The sequence below is a fragment of the Abramis brama genome (genome assembly GCF_963993115.1).
Source record: "Abramis brama genome assembly, chromosome: 16".
In the NCBI taxonomy this organism is placed as follows: Eukaryota; Metazoa; Chordata; class Actinopteri; order Cypriniformes; family Leuciscidae; genus Abramis; species Abramis brama.
The window spans coordinates 24,011,313-24,029,648 of NC_139978.1; the positions used below are offsets into that span (position 1 = coordinate 24,011,313).

At 38.1% G+C, this 18,336-nt stretch overlaps 3 protein-coding genes across 4 annotated transcripts; 2 read left to right on the forward strand and 1 right to left on the reverse strand.

Moving 5' to 3' along the window:
- The first annotated feature begins 162 nt into the window (after positions 1-162).
- Positions 163-4,152, forward strand: LOC311098271 (protein FAM107B). 2 transcript variants are annotated; one of them, XM_084138387.1, is made up of 6 exons: positions 163-316; positions 1,505-1,532; positions 1,710-1,854; positions 2,077-2,221; positions 2,420-2,549; positions 3,077-4,152. In XM_084138387.1, the coding sequence occupies exons 1-5, from the start codon at positions 173-175 to the stop codon at positions 2,522-2,524; spliced, it is 567 nt and encodes a 188-aa protein (XP_083994513.1). In that variant the 5' UTR covers positions 163-172; the 3' UTR covers positions 2,525-2,549; positions 3,077-4,152. The 2 variants fall into 2 exon arrangements, with proteins under 2 accessions (XP_083994513.1, XP_083994512.1); XM_084138386.1 differs by lacking the exon at positions 3,077-4,152 and having other exon boundaries at positions 2,420-2,625.
- Positions 3,840-14,216, forward strand: inavaa (innate immunity activator a). The gene is made up of 10 exons (XM_084138385.1): positions 3,840-3,923; positions 8,277-8,402; positions 8,826-8,959; positions 10,528-10,650; positions 10,857-11,088; positions 11,212-11,265; positions 11,392-11,617; positions 12,188-12,343; positions 12,610-13,306; positions 13,420-14,216. The coding sequence occupies exons 2-10, from the start codon at positions 8,348-8,350 to the stop codon at positions 13,510-13,512; spliced, it is 1,770 nt and encodes a 589-aa protein (XP_083994511.1). The 5' UTR covers positions 3,840-3,923; positions 8,277-8,347; the 3' UTR covers positions 13,513-14,216.
- A 77-nt stretch (positions 14,217-14,293) lies between these two features.
- Positions 14,294-18,322, reverse strand: LOC311098272 (uncharacterized protein). The gene is made up of 13 exons (XM_084138388.1): positions 18,258-18,322; positions 17,723-17,789; positions 17,572-17,638; positions 17,436-17,463; positions 17,129-17,269; positions 16,898-17,029; positions 16,632-16,779; positions 16,497-16,540; positions 16,272-16,322; positions 16,052-16,176; positions 14,983-15,111; positions 14,701-14,838; positions 14,294-14,595 (listed from the first exon to the last, which is right to left on the reverse strand). Exons 1-13 carry the CDS (start codon positions 18,258-18,260, stop codon positions 14,463-14,465), a joined length of 1,206 nt encoding a protein of 401 aa, XP_083994514.1. The 5' UTR covers positions 18,261-18,322; the 3' UTR covers positions 14,294-14,462.
- Between the last annotated feature and the right edge of the window lie 14 nt (positions 18,323-18,336).

Sequence of the window (18,336 nt, forward strand, 5' to 3'; positions counted from 1 at the left end):
CACCTGTTAATTTAATTTAGTCTTAATGAAGAAATAAAGAGATCAAGAGTCGATGTTTCCAAGGAACGAAGAGAGTTAAAAACAGCATTGATGTCTGTCTACGGTAATTAGTTAATCTGGCATCCTGCGTGCCTCGTATAGGCCTAGGTAAAGGTTAATCTGGAATGGCGTAATGAGCTTGAACGCAATGTCTGCAACAAGCATCACTGAACATAAACAGAGCAACACAGTGAGCGAAAGCCACAGTCTCGACACCAGCCGCACAATGCTGGACTTCTTGAATACAACCAAAAAACAATCAGCTGTGTGTGTTGAGGTGAGCGTTACCTAGAAATGTAGTGCCATAATTTAAGTTTAGTTGGTGAACCCTCAGTCTTTCCTACAAAGATAGCAATTTAGTGTATCTGTATTTTTGCATCTGTATTATGTTGCAGGAGTGGGAATTAAATGTATTTGGTGTCCAATTACTTTTCCATAGTTCATTTCAAGTGGAACAACACTTGAAATACTTTTTAATTCAGGTAATTGTTCCATGAATCAATGGTAATCTTAAAGGGAAACTGATATACACTTGGTTTCAGCAGTTTTATTAAGTCGCTTTGACTTTGCTCTCTGCCTGTTGTACCAATCATGAGTCAAAAAGGCTTCTGAAGTTAATTGTGCTGTATTCGTAACGCAGTTAGTTTTCACATGAAAAGTAAATCTTGCTCCAATTTAATGGCATCAATCCCAGTAAACTAGTTTTTATATGAGCCTATCACAAACTATTACATAATATGTTGATCATGATTTGCATGAGTTGTGTATTCCAGACAGTAGTCTTTCATGTTGGTTTGGGGGTGTGGAGGTGGGACATGGGTGTGTTTGTGTGTAGCTGACACACACAGATGGCCACTGAGTGTGGCACTGTAGGACCAGAGTAAGCTGGTTTATCCTGGTTATTTATTCTAAACACCCTGCTGTGGGCTGATGCCAATAAATTGGATGCCCAGCTTAATGTCTCATTCAGTGGTGGAGTTCAATAGGTTTCTAAAATGTTCCTGTAGTTTAGTATATGCCGTAGCTTGAAAATTCATCATTCATTTGCTAAATATATTATTGATTTAAACAATGACTGATAAAACTTCCATCTGCATGTTTTCATATGCATGTGTGTGTATATATTCATATTCGAGAAAAGATGTTCAACCTGGGTTTCCTTAATAAGCATTAAAAGGTAACATACAACCTGGATTTTTTTTATATATATCTATATATCTATATCTATATCTCTCTATCTCAAGCCAACGCACATTCGGAGGCAGAGCATGTGTCATCTCAGTCCATTGAGTGGATTTGATTCTGTGCTTTCCTCAGCAGGTGGATGGATGGACATGTTGGCATTCAGTTTCTCCATTTTAAATTGCATTCTAAATGTATTAGGAAACGACCCATTCATTTGGCTGTATTTTTTGCATGTGTACTATTTATTAGTGCATTCACATTTTTAACTTTTTCTCTCCAGCGGTCAGGATTCAGACATCACAAAAAAGGTACAAGCACTGACTATGCTGTGATTCAAATTTACATTGCATCATATAAACAGTGTCAAACGTGTAGGCATAGGTTAATACATCTTACAGTTTGCTTCTCATATAAACTAAAGTATTAAAAATCATTTTTAACTTTCATTTAGGCGAGTCTGAATGTTTTCCCTCTCTGTCTTTTAGAGATCTATGCGTGTCATCCTCCTGTGTCCCAGCAGAGCACAGACAGCGGAGATGAGTCCATTCACCTCAGGAAACTGAATGGCTCACCCGGCGAGTGTCCCAGTCGCCAGAATCTCCATAAAGAGCTTCTGCTCGGCCATAAGAGGTGAAGAAGAGAAACGTCAACATGAGGTTTACTTTGTGAAGTATTTGATTAGGTTGGAGTACTTTATTTGCCAAGAACAGTAAACAAAGTTGAAAGATATAATCAAGATCTAAATCCCATAAAGCTTACAGTAAACTGTGTTTTTCCTCAAATATACTCCTCTGAACAAGGTTTGCTAAACTAAAGTGACCTAAAGGCTTTTGAACTTTTTTTTGTTCTCAGAGGGCTGTTGTTGGAGGAGAAACCAGAACTGCAGCGCGTGTTACAGCAGAGGAGACTTGACCTGCACAGAGAGGAGGAACTTGCCCTCCGACGCCCTTCTGACCTGGAACAGGAGCTCCGTAAGAGACAGCAGAAACTGCAGGAGGTACTGACCTTTTTTTTTTTTTATCACTGGAATGGAGGTCAATAGTTTTACCAGATGCATGACATTATTTGATTGTCTTTGATGAACTAAATCATGTGGCAATGTGTTTTGAATGGACTGTTTTACTCCCATTACAGAAGTTTCATATAATATTTGAGCATTTTGTAAAGTTCACTGCTTTTTTAAATGTCTCTACAGTATGAAATGGAGGAACAAAAACGCATAGAGGATGAGAAAAATGTTCCAGAATTTGTACGAGTGAAGGGGAATCTGCGCCGCATACAGTTGACTGAACAAAACTGAAGGATATGTGGAGAAAATGCGCTATGTAATTTTTACTAATGTTTTCATATAAGAGATTATTTTGATGTTATGAAATTAAATGGTGTACAGCTATAATGTAATTTAGTAATGAAGCACTGTATTTAAGAGTTTAGTTCAATTTACTGTAAATTTGAGTTGAATTAAAGCTATTGATGTCTTGTAGAATATAACCTGGTGTCCCCCCCCCCCTTTCCATTTTTTTTTTCTTTTCTTAAAAAAAAAAAAAAACATATATCTGAATAGGCCTACTTGTGAGTTATAATACTAGGACTTTAATATCATATTGGGCATACAAGGTTTGACAAGTGACCAAACTGGAAAAAAGTACCACTGACTTTAAAAAAAAACGTTTATATTGAAAAGGGAACAGTTACATTCTAACATCTCCAACCATATCTCAAATCCAGAACATCATAGCATGGACTTTTATCTGACTTTTTAAAAATTATTATAATTATTGACTGAACTTATTTTTTGTTTCCCCTAGAATTCCCAAATCGATTTTGTGTCTTGCTGCCTTTGCATTTACAGGTAGCACTTCTGCACATTGCCAGCCGGGAGAGAAATCTCCACGGACTCTTCCTTTCAAATGGAAATGTCCCCGTTTAATTAGCTGATCTTTAAATTCACCGAGAGGCTCGAGGAAAGAAAGCCTGACCATCTGCCATAACCTACATTTATCAGGAAAGCAACAACAGGAGGCAAATGGCAAGCAAAGCGCGACAAAGAAATGAAGAAACTCAATCCATGTTGTGTCCTCAAAATGTATATCTTTAAAGGCTGATGACATTTACGACAAATACTCTTTCAGCAAATTACTTTGAGCAGTATCAGGCATGCTGCCACGCAGGAAAACAATAAAGTTGTGGCAGCGTGCCATTTCAGACACTATTCATATAGTCCAGAGGACTATTCACCAGCTGTCCTCTTGTTTAACTCTATTGTCTCGTTTTTCTCCCGCTGGCGACACGCCTATAGCAGAAGAAGCGTGTGCTGCCTTTAAAAAGATCACACACGCGCGCGCTTACGAAGCATTCTAGACAAACATTGGCGGAGTAGCCTATTTGCAATGGTATCGCCCTGTTTTTACCTCTAAACTTGTTTACAAGCACAATTTGAAAATGTTCCTCGATAGAATTTTAGGCAGGGGTCTTTTCATTTGAACACGTATGTTACTTTATAAATACGAACTGGAGAATATTTCAGCTACATGGCATACCCCCCCTGCAAAGATGCGGTTTGGTACAGTCCAGTGGCTTTTGGCTAGCTTGAGTTAGAGTCTACATCCAGCCGCACTGTGGAGTCCACCGGCACACGCGCATCTGCGGGAATGGAGTGAATGGGAGGGTGTGTTTTGGGCTGGATACAGCAAAGGAAGGTATGATTAAGATGCTAAATATTTGTATTTGTATAATATTATTTGTGCACATAATGTGTAGGCTATTGAAATTTATAATTTGTTAAAGCTCTTTGCTCTCCGGGAAATCGTTCATTTAAAGGCATGCGCAAATAATTTTGATAAGCTTTTATTGCACTCGTTTTCCTTTTTTTTCTTTTTCTGTCACCTGAAAGTACATTTTCAATAAACATAAAGGCTGATGATTTAATTGTATGGACTAGTGCAGATTTGTTTCTGCTTAGTAAGGCCATCCAACCCTTGCCATCACAATAGATGCATGCCAATTATAACAGAATGTCAGTTCAATCTATTCTGCGTGATATTTATGGGCCTCGAGTTGGTTGTGATTGTTGATGACATGATTGCGTTATGAATGATTAGATGGAATGCTTATTACAATGTAAACAAGTGATGTATCATTTGTCTTCAAGCTCCACGCATTCTGACTAAAGCCATGCTTTCTTTTGAATGCTGTATTTGTAAAACCTATTTTGTTTCTTCTTAGTGCCGTTTAACATTGATCTCTAGATAAACTAATATTGGTTCATCCATTCTGTGGTCTGTTAAAGTTAATTAGAAGGAACATTTTACCTACAGTCACAGGCACAGCCATTGCTATATGTATACATGTTTTAGAGGTCCAAGGTCCACTTTGTACTGGAATAAAGATTGCAAAGTGAATTATTTTATTTTTATTACAATTTTTTTATTCACAAAGGAAAATGAGTCTGTTTTTACACTGTTTAAACTTTTCTTTCTTTAATTTATTAGCTAAAGGTGTTCTCGTCTGTGAGAGGCTTTTTGTCATGCTTTTTGATTAATCATTTAATATGCATTAAATGGCATGATGAAAGGAGAGAAGTGGAATCACAAAGACTGTTTTCAGGTCTCTTCACTCACTCACTCACACTCTCCGCCATGTTTTGCATGGCAAATTAACATTCAACTGGTTTTTTGGCTTTGCACCAACTGTGAAAAAAATCACTAAATTCTGTCGCTCCTATAACATCTGCGTCCACACGATTCAGCATCTCTATAATAACAGGCTCCGCATACATTCTGGGTCGTGTTCAAGTCTCCTGTCAGACTTTCCAAGCTCTGGCCCTCTCTGGGAATTCCAGACCTGGCCGCAGTGGTAATAAAATTGGCTGGGTAGGCATTCCAATAGATCACAGCCCCACAGGCTCATGGGAAAGGGTGTTGGGAATCTGGTGGAGATGGAATAGACAGGACATGAGAATTGCAGACTACTGAAAATGGCTTTATGTCTCATCTTTACGCTTGACTGCGTGAGAGGATGGGTGGATCTGTTGTGTTATCCTTCTGCTGCCGAGATCGCTGTCGAGAAGTCTACGTCCTGTCTGCTCTTCTGGGCTTAATGTGCTTCGTAATCAAGACCGGCCTAATGTGCTTTCAGGGTGGAGCTCCTTATGAGTGCAGTCTGTGGGTTTGAAGGAATAGGTCATCCAAAAATTCAAATCTGTCATCATTTACTCTTCCCAAACCTGTCTGAGTTCCTTTCTTCTGTGGAACACAAAAGGAGAAGTTCTGAAGATTGTGCTGATTGCTTCTTTTTTTTTTTACGCAGTTACAAAATCCTTTTCAAGGGAAGTCAGTTCACTCAGAGGGCATATTTGCAACACCTTCAGACAGCAATTCAAATTTTACACTGAACTGTATTGTATTGAACTTGCATTATTACGACCTTAACAATAGTTAATGCAATTATTAAACAGAATTATTACGAGATAATTACATTTTACTGCTGAAGCCACTGCCATTTTGAGTTGGAGCTCTCAGAAAATTTTGAGTTTACAAGTTGTAATTGAGTTCTATGAGGATGTCAATGCTTTTTACTAGTCGGAATCTCATAACTACAGTAATTCCACCTTGAGACCCAATGACAGTTTCTATGGGAGCTTCTATGGCTCTTTTTATTTTGAAGATGGGACTTATTCCGCCATTGCAGTTTCTCCCATTCACAGTAATTCAAGTGAACCATCTACCCTAACCCTAAATCTTTGTTGAAGCTGGAAAGCTTCAGTCTCCACTCATTGTAAACAATAACTCAAAAGCACCATAAATGTGTCAAACTTCCATGCGCTATATTGAAAGTCTTCTGAACTCATACAATAGCTTTGTTTGAGTAAAAGACCAAAATTTAAGACGTTATACCTGCATGATTTCATTGAAATTGTATTGAAAAGAGCAACCAGTACAGTTTTCAATATCTCTTTTTTGTGATCCATGGAAGAAAGTATTTTTTCATGACATGAGGGTGAGTAAATGATGGCAAAATTAGGAGTTGCTTTTCATAAAGCACAGTTTGTCACAGTGACCTAATCCCCACTGCAGTTTCATCAGCGTTTCTTTTGCCCTCTCTTCCCGACTAAGTCTTGTTGTATCAGCAGAGACTGTCCTCAGCCAACTGGCTGCTCGGGCTTGTTGACACAGAGCTTTGCTGGTATTTTAGTCGTCGGGGTGTCTGATGGAGCAGGCTAGTTTCTATTGTGATGAGTTGCATCCATCCACATGAGTTACAGAATTGAATGAGGATAGAGCCTTCGGTAGTGCCACTATCACATCCTGTCAAATTTTCTTCCTCAGAGCTCAGGAAGAGGGATGATAAAGATCCACACTGACTCATTAGCAAGGATGTTGTCCCTTGTGATGTGGGTGGGCAACTAGATTTCCCCCAAAATAGCATTTATATAAATACAATGTCTGTCCTAGATTTTTTTTTGTGGATGACACCAGCACTCATTAAATACAAGGAACCGTGCCTCATTTATAAAACACACATAGCCTACAATCGGATTTCATCCTACATCAAAAGTGAGGAACAAATACAGGTTTAAAAGACAAAAACTGAAAATGTTCTTGAGGACACCAACTAAAAAGCATCCGTCCAAACGTTTTGCACTCATATTCCATTAATTAAAATAATCCAACATTGATTATGGAATTGTAAAGATAAATAGGAAATCACAGTATGCATTTGTTGTTTAATGCGCAAATGGGCAACATTTAAACTGCTTTGTGAGAATTATGTCACTGAGATTAAGTCATTAATTAAAAGCATTTAGAAACATTTTATATTATATGCATATTATAAATTGTTTGTAGGAACATTTCAAAAACAACTTCTACATTTAGGATCATTCTACACACATCTTACTGATTACGGTTACTTTAACTTATAATAGGACTCCAAAAAAGCAGTGTTTGAGATACTGTCATAAGATCCGCTAATATCTTCCTCAAATCTTGTCACTGGAGATGAAAGGATCCTTTGTGATCCTCCTGATTCTCAAGAAGATAAATTCGGTCATAATTTACTCACCCTCATGTATGAATTTCCTTCTACTGTGAAAAATTAGAAAAATGTATGTTTTGTCCCCCCAAAAAACACTCTCATTTTGGGGTGAACCTCCCCTTTATAAAGATCAATTAAAATAGACACAAGTTTCCTGAATCTTTGATTACTTGTTTTACATTTGTAAGAGGATCTGATCTGTCATTCAAACTCTTCCCAGTGCATTACCATGTTCCTATACAATAACAGCAGCAAGAGTTTATGTAAATATCACAGCAGCATCTCCTCATCTTACTCTCTCCCTACTGAGGCTGTGAAATCTGAGACGTCACAGTCTGAGAACCCTAAATGTTATTCCTAACAACCCTTTAGAAAAACTTTGCCTGTAAGTTTTCTTCATGGTAATAAGAGAAACCCTGACATGGTTATCTGAGTTATCAGCATCTCCCGCCTGAAGCTGAATCAGCACGGACGCATTGTTCCACTTCAAAGCTGTGGCGAGTGTGCGCTGAAAGAAAAAAGAGGGGGTTCTTGGAGAGAACAGGTGCAGCCTTTGGAAGGGGGAGAGTCCCTTTTGCCATCTGTTGACTTCTAGTTTCCCCCCAAACACACTCCATCACAATTCACACACGCCTGCTTGGTCATAGTGATCCAGGTTGCTATGGTGCTGTATGGGAAGAATAAGACCCCCACATGTGTGTGTTCAACTCCGGGCAGGCGGCTATTGTGTTTTGAGACATTCAAAGATTTGGGGAGTGGGGTGTGCGTGTGTGTGCAGACTGAAATAGGGCTGGATAAGGCGAATGACCAGTTGCTTTGTCAGATGTTAAGGAGACGCTGAGGTGCCTGTGCAGGGTTCTCCTCAGGAGGTTTGTTTTTACTAAATGGCTCGGCCACAAGCCACTATTTGGAAGGCAAATTTACCTAGTGGTTGCTAGACTGGAGAGCAGTAGAGTAAATGGAGAACGCTTGAAATCAAACAACAGATTTGAATCTTTTCTCTTTCCCATCAACAGGTCACATCTGCAGACTGAACTGGGATATTATTATTTTTTTCAACAAAAACTGCAGAATTACAAAAACAAACATGGATTGTAAGGAGGAGATCAGTGACTCTGATAGCGGGATTATTTTAAACTCTGGTGAGTGCTTTCAATTCTATGTTAATGATAAATAATATTTAGAAGGGAGCAGAAAGCATATAGCTAAATTAGGTGGTGTAGTCACAAAAATACGTTTTTATTAGTATGACAATTAAGGTTATATCCGCCTTATCCAGCACTATTTCAGAATATTGGTGAGGCTTTCCAGTTTATTTGATTTGTATTTGCAAGTCAGATAATGCGACTCAAACTCTTGTTTCCCACATGATCCCTACAGCTCATTTTAACAATAGATAATCTAAAGAACACAGGAAATGGTGGAGGAAAGTCAGATGATGTGTTTGTTTCCCACATGAGCTTTTAGTGTATCAAGGCAGGCCAACTGCTAGGCCATGTCTCAAAGAAATGTGCCCTATATGTGTGTGTGTGCTCTTGTGTAATGAAATCTCTTGTGTTGTCAAGGTCCGGACAGCCCCACGTCTCCGGTGAAGGACCTGAGCACTCACACGCGTGCCATGAGGCTGAAGCAACAGGCCCTTGAGGACAGACTGGAGTTGTGTGTCCTCGAGCTCAAGAAACTCTGCATTAGAGAGGCTGTGAGTGACACTGAAAACAAGCCATCAGTGCTGCCATCTTACCATCATGAACCATATTTTTTAGTATAAGCACAGGGCATATATTTTAAATGTAAATATACTCCACATGGGGGCTTTATTTGGGAATTATTTTTAGTAGTCTAATTCAAGGTTACACAAACCATCACAAGTAAGTCTGTGGTCTATTTAGATTAGGTTCCCCTCTATTCTCACTATTAACTAACCATTAACTATGTCTTTTGCCCCAATAAACTAATTACTGCTTATTAATAGTTAGTAAGGTAGTTGTTGAGTTTAGGTATTGGGTAGGATTAAGGATGTAGAATATGGTCTTGCAGAAAAGGCATAATATGTGCTTTATAAGTACTAATAAACAGTAAATATCCTAGTAATATGCATGCTAATAAGCAACTAGTTAATAGTGAGAACTTGACCCTAAACTAAAGTGTTACCGAAATTTCTTCAATAAAGAGTTTTAAGCCATGAAAAGAAAAGTTAACCAGAGTGTGCCAATAAATAAATAAATAATCATAAAAGAGCTCCGTAATATTGTGAAATATTATTACAATATAAAATAATTATGTAATTTATTCCTGTGATGACAAAGCTGAATTTTCAGCATCATTACTCCAGTCTTCAGTGTCACATGATCCTTTAGAAGTCATTATAATATGCTGATACATTCACAAGAAACATTTCTTAAGCAGCACAACTGTTTTCAGCATTAAATTGAATGTTCATAATGTTACAAAATATTTCAATTTCCAATAAATGCTGTTCTTTTTGTAAACATCCTTGCTAAATAAAAGTATTAATTTGCTAAATAAAACTGTGAATTACATGCAAATTTAATTAAACGTAAAAAAACACTTTTTGTCCAAAGTACATTTTGTCCCCACCACAGGAAGGTTTACAACACAAAAACCATCCAATCCATCATTCGTCGTAATTTTATTAATACATGTAAAACGCACCGAGCTGACGGGTCTGATCTTATGACACTTATCAGGATTTATATACAATATACGGTATAAGTATGTGAGCAGCGCCGCACACTGACTCTTTTATTGTGTGATCGAAGAGCTGCTCTGCTCACTGCTGCTCATAAAATCACTTGAATGTTGAATATGGAGTTACAGTAATTTTAGGTTTTGATATTTAAAGCAGATGAAGCACCACAGTCTTCACCACTTTTTAAGACAAAAAAATATTATTATATCATAGGAAAGTTTCAGTAGGAAAGTCAGCTGGCCCGTAAGCGTAAATCAGATTGCTCTGATTAAGCCGGGCTTTCTCTTGTTCTGAATAGAAGCACTGAAGCCAATGGCCAAGAAACAGATGCTTCTTTGCATGTTAGCCCACATGTCTGTCATTCACTACTGGCCAAGCAGGGAGAAGATTTAAGGGCCTAATCATCACCCTTTGTGGACACCTCGACAATATAAAGACGAGCATCTGCTTGCTCAAAGATTTTTTTTGTTTTGTATTGATTAACAAACATAAAGTTAGTTTCTTTGTCATTGCTTTTCGTTGAGTCCTCCCATGGTTAAAATGCTTTGCTTTAACAGGAGCTGACTGGAAAGCTGCCCTCCGATTACCCTCTCCTGCCTGACGAGAAGCCTCCGAAAGTTCGGCGACGCATCGGAGCCGCTTTTAAACTGGATGAGGGTTTTATTTCACAAGATGGCGAGGTACAGGCCGCAGTTCCTACACAGAGATTATTTTAATAGCTATGCTGCAACTGGCTGTTATTTGAACCTACCTGGCTAGTTTTAAGTGGTTTTATTATTAAACTGAATCCGTTCCACTTATATGGAAAATATTTTTACGAGGTGCGTTTATTTGAGCATTTTCAGCTTGTAATCATGCGGTCACCCCCTAAAATGTTTGTCTCCAGGAGTCTGAGCTGCACGCGCTCGAGGCTGATCTCGCCCTGCAGCGGCAGATTTATGAGGCGGCCCGAAAGCTCTCCCTCGAGGAGCACATCAGCAAACCGGTGAGGAAAAGCCGACTGCAGCAGTGTAAACGTGAAGAGAAGAAGCTGAAAGAGCTGCAGGATGCGATACTGAAACACCGCATCAACCACGGATGTGTCTCTCCGCAGACCTGCTATTCATCCAGACAGAGAGGTCAGCCAATCAGAAGCCATTGTTTCTCATATAAACTAAACTTCGGCAATACAAAAGTGATTGTTATTTGTTCATTCAAATCAAATCATTTAAATAATAGCCTTATTTGTTGGTCCATTTCAGATCTTTGTATGTCTGATGACAGCTCGCTGTCTGACGCTGTTGCCTTGGATGATGGTAAGTGAACGACCCTTTATTTTCTGGTTAACTTAAACTCAAACTTTCACACCCCACTTTATGTGACCATTTAATTACTATACTGTATGAGTTTGCTAATGTCGAAAAACTGTTCTTTATCAACAGATTCTGACTCTGCTCCCTTTTCTCCGACCGTATTGGGGTCTTCCACAGACAGCGGCTTCCAGCGATTGACACTCTTAAACAATAATGGCCCAAAGCAATCGAGCTCCAGCTCCAGTCTGGACTATGATGCCTCACCCATCCAGAACTCTCCGTGGAAGGAATCCAGCTTGGACCAGCCCTACCAAAAACAAAAACCATCTCACTCTGCCTGCACCAGCCGCTCAAGGTATTATGGGATATTCTAGTTTTGAGCCAAAATGATAGATGTTTTAGTTGGAGTATATATAATGCAAGCGTTTACTTTGTGTTGTCAGAGCAGTTTTATAGGGACTTGATAGAGCATTTGGTTAACGTATGCTTTATCATTCAAAAGTTTGGGGTTGGTAAAGTGTTTTTGGAAGGAGTCTCGTATGCTCAGCAAGGCTGCATTTATTTATTTTTTTATTCACTGATCATAAATACAGAAAAAGCTTTTTAGTTTAATTTTAGCATTTATTTGAAATAGAAAATAGTTGTTACTGTCACTTTTGATCAATTTAATGCATCCTTGCTGAATATAAGTATTAACTTCTTTATAAAAAAAAATGACGTCAAATATCTTTTACACAACCATTACTGAACAAATCAGCTTTGATTTTACTAATCAAAGAACTTTTGTTGTTACACTGTTCATCACAGTGAGCTGGTTTGAGGTTAAAACATTCTAACAAAGAACTATGTGTCTATTTTAGATACATTTATTATCAGTATGTAATCTTCATAATGATCTCATGAATTGCTTCCTCTGTGTCAGCAGCAGTCCAACGGGCTCACCAACAGACATGAGAATGGCAGAACTTCCTCCAGCACCCCAGTTTGTTTTTAAAAGTCTACCAATGCGGAACAATCAGCCAAACAGCGCCCCCTCCACCCCAGAGCTGCCACTGCGCAGACAGTTCTCTCAGTCCTTTAGGTAAGTAATATATAAATTACAGTCACACTTGGAATTTGAGAATTGTCTGAATACTGTTCATCATAATGACATAATGAATACCATTAAATACTCATAATTATCAGTTGTATGTATGTATATATATATATATATATATATATATATATATATATATATATATATATGCATACATAATCAACATTTCTGCCATCTTGGACATTTTCACTGAGTTCATCATAGCAAATTTGTTTTACCTTACTGATCTGATATTATCTCCTATCAAACAGACTTCCCAGAAGCAAACCAGAATTGACCAAGGCCAGCTCAGACCTGGGACGGGGCCGGACCAAGTTGCCGCGTCGGCGAGTGACCGAATTTGCGTTAGCCTACTCGGTTCAGCGTTTATATCAGTGCAGCTCTGAAGACAGCAGCTCCGAGCTTTCCATTTCCTCATATAGCAGTTCCTCCAGCCGAGAGACAACCACCGAGGCACCTAAACCCTGTCCGCCTCCATACGGCTACCATCGCACTGCTCCAAATAAAGCACCAGGCCAGCTCAACACCAACAGCACACTCAAAAACAACAACAACAACCCACCTCACCTCATGCCCGGCCCCAGTCAAGTCAAGATTAACAACAGGACACCTCTTCAGGTGGACATGGGGAGGCTGCAACTCGGACCGAATTCACAATCTGGGACCATGCATACTAATAAACCCCAACAAGTGGAGGTTACTTCACCCAAACGGATGCTCAAGCCTCCCCCGCCGTACACAAAGGTAGTCCGCACGACGTCGCTAAGAGAATTCCCCAATCATACCAGCCGGGTGGTTCCTCGAGAAATGGTATCAGGAGAGCTTAAAACCTGGCATCAGAAAAACAATTTAACCGTGTCCAAACATCGCTCGCTTGAACGACAAGGATCGATTCGAATTAAACGCCCAGAGCCGCCACCTTACCACCAGATTCCCTCTCAAAAACAGGTAAAGACGTGTACAATATGTGCGTTTATCAATACCGATTTCATAAACTGAGCATCATGAATAAAATCGGTTCTTGGCTGTTTAATAATGAACATTCTTGTGTTTCTTTCCAGGTTTCTCAGAAAGTGATTCTGCAAAGGGCTTCCGATGGAACGCCGCTGCAGTGGTTTGAAGAGGAAGACTCCGAGATTGTGAGTCAGGTGTAAGCAGGCAGAAGAAACCTGGAGGAAATTACACTGAGAATAAGTGAACTCATTGTACACCACCTTTAGTTTTATTTATTGAGCCAATGGACTCATTGATGTAGCCTGATAGTGAAAATTATGTTAATTCTCACCGAGACTTTTTGACCAAGTTGGAGCTGAGCCAGTGAAATATACGCCTCAATTCCATATATGTCGACATTTGTGATTCATTTTCAAGTCTAAGACTTCCTTGTAAGGCATCATGCCAGATATTTATGATGAATGTATAATATAATGGTCATTTTATTGATGTCAAGAGAGTGTTGCTCACTTTTGCAAATGACTGATGAATGGCCTCATGGAAATGACATAATTTAGTATATATTTGTGTCTGGTACACATTTCTTCATAATTAAAGTATTACGTAATGTCTTAGTTTCCCCATGATTTAATTTAATTTAACACATTATGAATAATATATTATTTTTCCAGATTGTTTTTATTTGTGAATTAATATTGTCCCTTTGCTAACACGTTTTTTTTAAATTAGTGAAATGTTTCAAGAAGTGTTGCTCTGCTACTGTAATATGCATTGTAATAATAATCCATCTGTGAGTCTTAATAATACCAAATGCAGATATTTTCCTTCATGTTTGTATCCTAATTATGAAATATATTTTATATTATTTATAATACACTTTAATAAACAATCTCACAGATCCTCAATAGTATGTCTTGTGCTTTTTTGTGTTTGTCACATATTCAAATATTTGACGTTGAATAAAATAGAAAACAGTTGTATGGTATATATTGACATAAGATTTTTATTCTGAGACAGTTTACAAACTATACATGAAACAGTTTCCCCTAAAACAAAGTTAAAACAACTACCAAACAGCAACCAAAAATTATCAACATTACTTTTAACAGATCATTCCATTTTAATTTCTATGGATATTTATTATAATTTTTCACATCCATAAGACAGGTGTCTGCAGCAGCCACACTAATATGGCTAATATTATGATTGAGCAAAGAACAGTGAGGTAGATTACCAGGATTATCCAGCGGCAGTGATACATCCATTGCATCAGGGGGCGCTGTCTGAAACCATACAAGTGAGTTCAGAAAAATGAATGCATTAATAATTCAATAAATAAAAGAATAACTGAAAAAGGAGTGTGTGATTGAGTATTAAGGGTAACTCACAAGCTGATGACACATCTATCACAGTCTCTGAGGTAGCGCTCGGATCTCTTGAGCCAAGCAGGACTGTGCTCCAGCGCCGCCTTCTTCCTCAGTCTTTCATGAGGTAACACTGGCAGTGAACTTGTGTTTCTCTTTTGACTGTAGCAGATATAAAATCATCAGTCTCTTACCACCAAAGGCATGTGGTTTCCTTATGTCTATAATGCTACATTAAATTGAATTTATTCATGAAAGTTCTTCTCCAGGATTAATAGCAATGTGCCCATGTTTTAAGTAACCTACCTTTTTACATAGACAGGGTCCGGCTCAAGTCTCAGAGTCTGGCTGGGAAGAATTTGGGCAGAGGATGTCTCCTCAGGACTATTCACCATGGCAGTTTGTGAGGGACTGTCCTCTCGAGGTACTACTTGCCTTAAGAAATGTGAGACTTTAAATATGGTATCAGACCATAAAAGTCAACTAACTTTACCTCCAAAAAATAAAAAAGTAAAAGAGTAAAAGATGTAAGAAGAAAAAATTTAGGACAGTTCTTCAGATCAGAAATGTAAAGAAAGTCAAGGTTTAAATTTAATTACATGTTGACAAAATGGCAAAAATTCACCCCATCTACTTTATAAATGCATGTGATTGATCTTATTGAGAACTGTTCATTAATGCATGTTTCATTTTTTTAAAGACAAACCAAGTCTCCACCCTACGTTTTTTTCTTTCATTGTTTCAATCAGATGTACATCACAATAGAGTGCTGTAGTGATGATTTTGGAAGGCCAACCCAGAAGTTAGCATGACCTTGCTTCCCTTGACAAAAACCCAATAGGATTTTTCCATTGGCTTTTGGATTATTTCACAAAATAAGCTCTGTGACCAACAAAAGTTTGATTTTTGCACGTTTTGTTAAACTTTTACAAATTTTGAAGCCTAAATACAATTGCCTAAAAACTGCACCAGGTCACATGACTTCAACATCACCACCATTAAGCTTCCGACAACTCTTTCGGTCATTTTCCCTGGAAGTTTGAGTTAGAGCGCGATTATAAAGCGGGTTAGAGGCAGAGTAGAGAGTAGATGAGTTTTTCTGTTTGGCGTAATGACGTTTAATGTCCCTGACAACATCTGTAGTCCTATTTAGCCACTTGTTAGCAAATGCCAAGTAAAAGCTTTTTTTAAATGTATTATTATTTCAGGCATTTAACCAAAAACCCATTGAGTTTGAGGCGATGGAATCTGAACTGCTAAAATGCTAACTCAATTCTGGGCTTTGGCCTTCAAAAATACGTCATCCCTGCAGCATCCTATACAGAAGAGAAATTCTGTTGCTACAGACTTAAAATGTAAACTGTATTCAAATTACCCTCTGTCCATTAGAAGGCAGTCTTCTGTGTGGTCTGGTTTCTTTGTGTTTGATTCTCTGTCTCTGTCACTGATCTTATTGGTCACTGAAGATAATATAGCTTGTGACTCCTTTACTTTTTGTCTCTTCAAATAAAAGAGAAACGAAGTAAATCAGATAACATCAGATGTTTATTGTGGTTAAAATGTAATTGAGTGAATGAAACTCGTTGTGCACCGACCTGGGTTTGCTTTACGATGACATTTGTACTGATTCTACGCCGTAACTGTGGCTGAGAGGGAGACAGAAGAGAAAGAGACAGGTATTATCAATCAGATGATACTCTAACAAATCATTTAATTCACATCTGAACTACAAATTATTTAAATATCTACATACATTCAGAAAACAAACAACAAAAAAGACATTTTATCAGGATAAAACTGAACAAGTTTGCAATCAATACCTTCTGTGGGTCTTTTTCCAGCTTTTCAATAGAGTCAATTTCCTCTGCAGTAACACACATAAACATTTCTTTTAAATCTTAGTGGATGGATCACAACTTTAACATCATGAGAGAACCGAATGGGTGTTCTCCTACCCCTTTGCTCACAGAAATGTTGCTCTCTGCTGCTTTTCTCCATCTGTTTCTTCATTTTCTCCAATACAACACTGTTCCTCTCGTGACGGCTCCTCAGGTTCTCCACATGAGCCACCATCAGTTCCACTGCATGGCTCACTTTAGCCTCCTACTCGCAGAGACAGAATGGGATTTAACATATTAAAAGGACATTTATTGAACTACTTCTGGCTATTGAACTGTTCTCTGGCTTTGCTACCAGAGTAAAATCAAGTATGGACCGATACCTGATGCACTGCCCCAAGAGCCTCTGCTGTGTTGGAGATTCGTCCAATGGTGCCCCCGATAATGTTAAGACACAGCTCAAGACGCTGAAGGAGCCTGGCCCGTTTGATATCTAAACACATTCCCTTGAGTGTCTGTGACAAAAATACACTCCAAGAATCAGCATATGGCTGAATCAATAATATATAAAAAAATCAATAATAAAATAATCTATTATCAGACTGTAGTCATACCTCAATTACTTCCATGCTTCTATCCACTTCCAGTTTGAGGCTGTCCTCCGCATTGTCCCGAGCATGTTCCTCTGTCTCCAGCCTTTGACACAGCGTGAACTGGTCACAGTGAAAGGCCAGAGACAGCTGAGAGAAAGCAGCCTGTGATCACAGCAAAAAGAAAAAATTAGGGGGAAAATGTATTCATAAATAATCAGTATATTCAATATACTTAGAATTATATTTAAATAGGGTTTCCCAAACAGGTGATTAATTAAATATATTATTAATTAGATATTTTTTGAATTTCAATCAAAAATGAACTGACCTCCAGTTCCTCCTCTGTCATATCAACACTATGATGGAGAAAAATAAGACATTATAGGAATTTATGTCCACAAAGAATCAAATGTTTGGATATCCATAGAAATGGCTTGGGGGACTTTAAAGCTAGTTTTAATCACCTGTTAGGACCCAGCCTCTCAGTAACTGACAACTCTTCTAAAGAAATTTGGTCCTCATGTTTAGACCCTTCAGAAGAAAATAAAGTCACTTGGATAATATACCATTTAAGAATTTTTTATTTTGAGGTTTAAGGTTTTGTTGAAGTGTTACCTTCCTCAGAGTCATTCTCACTGTTCTCTGTTTGGATGTTGGTCAGCACTTGCTGGTCTTCACAGGCCTTTCCATTAATGTTAAAACAAAAATAATTTGTAATATATAATAAACAAAAAAATATAGTAATAAATGGATTAGATGCCCATTCTAACTCACAAATTGAGTTTTAATGAAAATCTAATCAACTTATCTGCATATTAATACCAAGTCGCAAAATAATTAAGTCTAAAACTATTTAATTTTTAGTCTAAAACTATAAATATTCAGAATGTAGAAGCTCAACTAACGTGTATGCTAATTTCTCCAGCACCATGGAGAATCGGTGTAATGCCTCTACTGTAAACACCAAGGTTTCTACAAATAAAGATCTATGAAGTTCTGCCTACATATTCTTGCCCTCCATGAACAAAAGCCCTCTAACATTACAAATTACTTCGGACCACAATAATTGGATTTGGACAAGATTTACTGCTGTTTCAAGGCAACCACCACAAATCAAAGTATGGTAAATGAAGACAAAACGCTTGCTTACCATGAAATTTACTGTGATTTCTTGCTCTCCACTTCTCTTCTTACTCCTAACAAGCACTACATAATCTCATTAAGAGCTA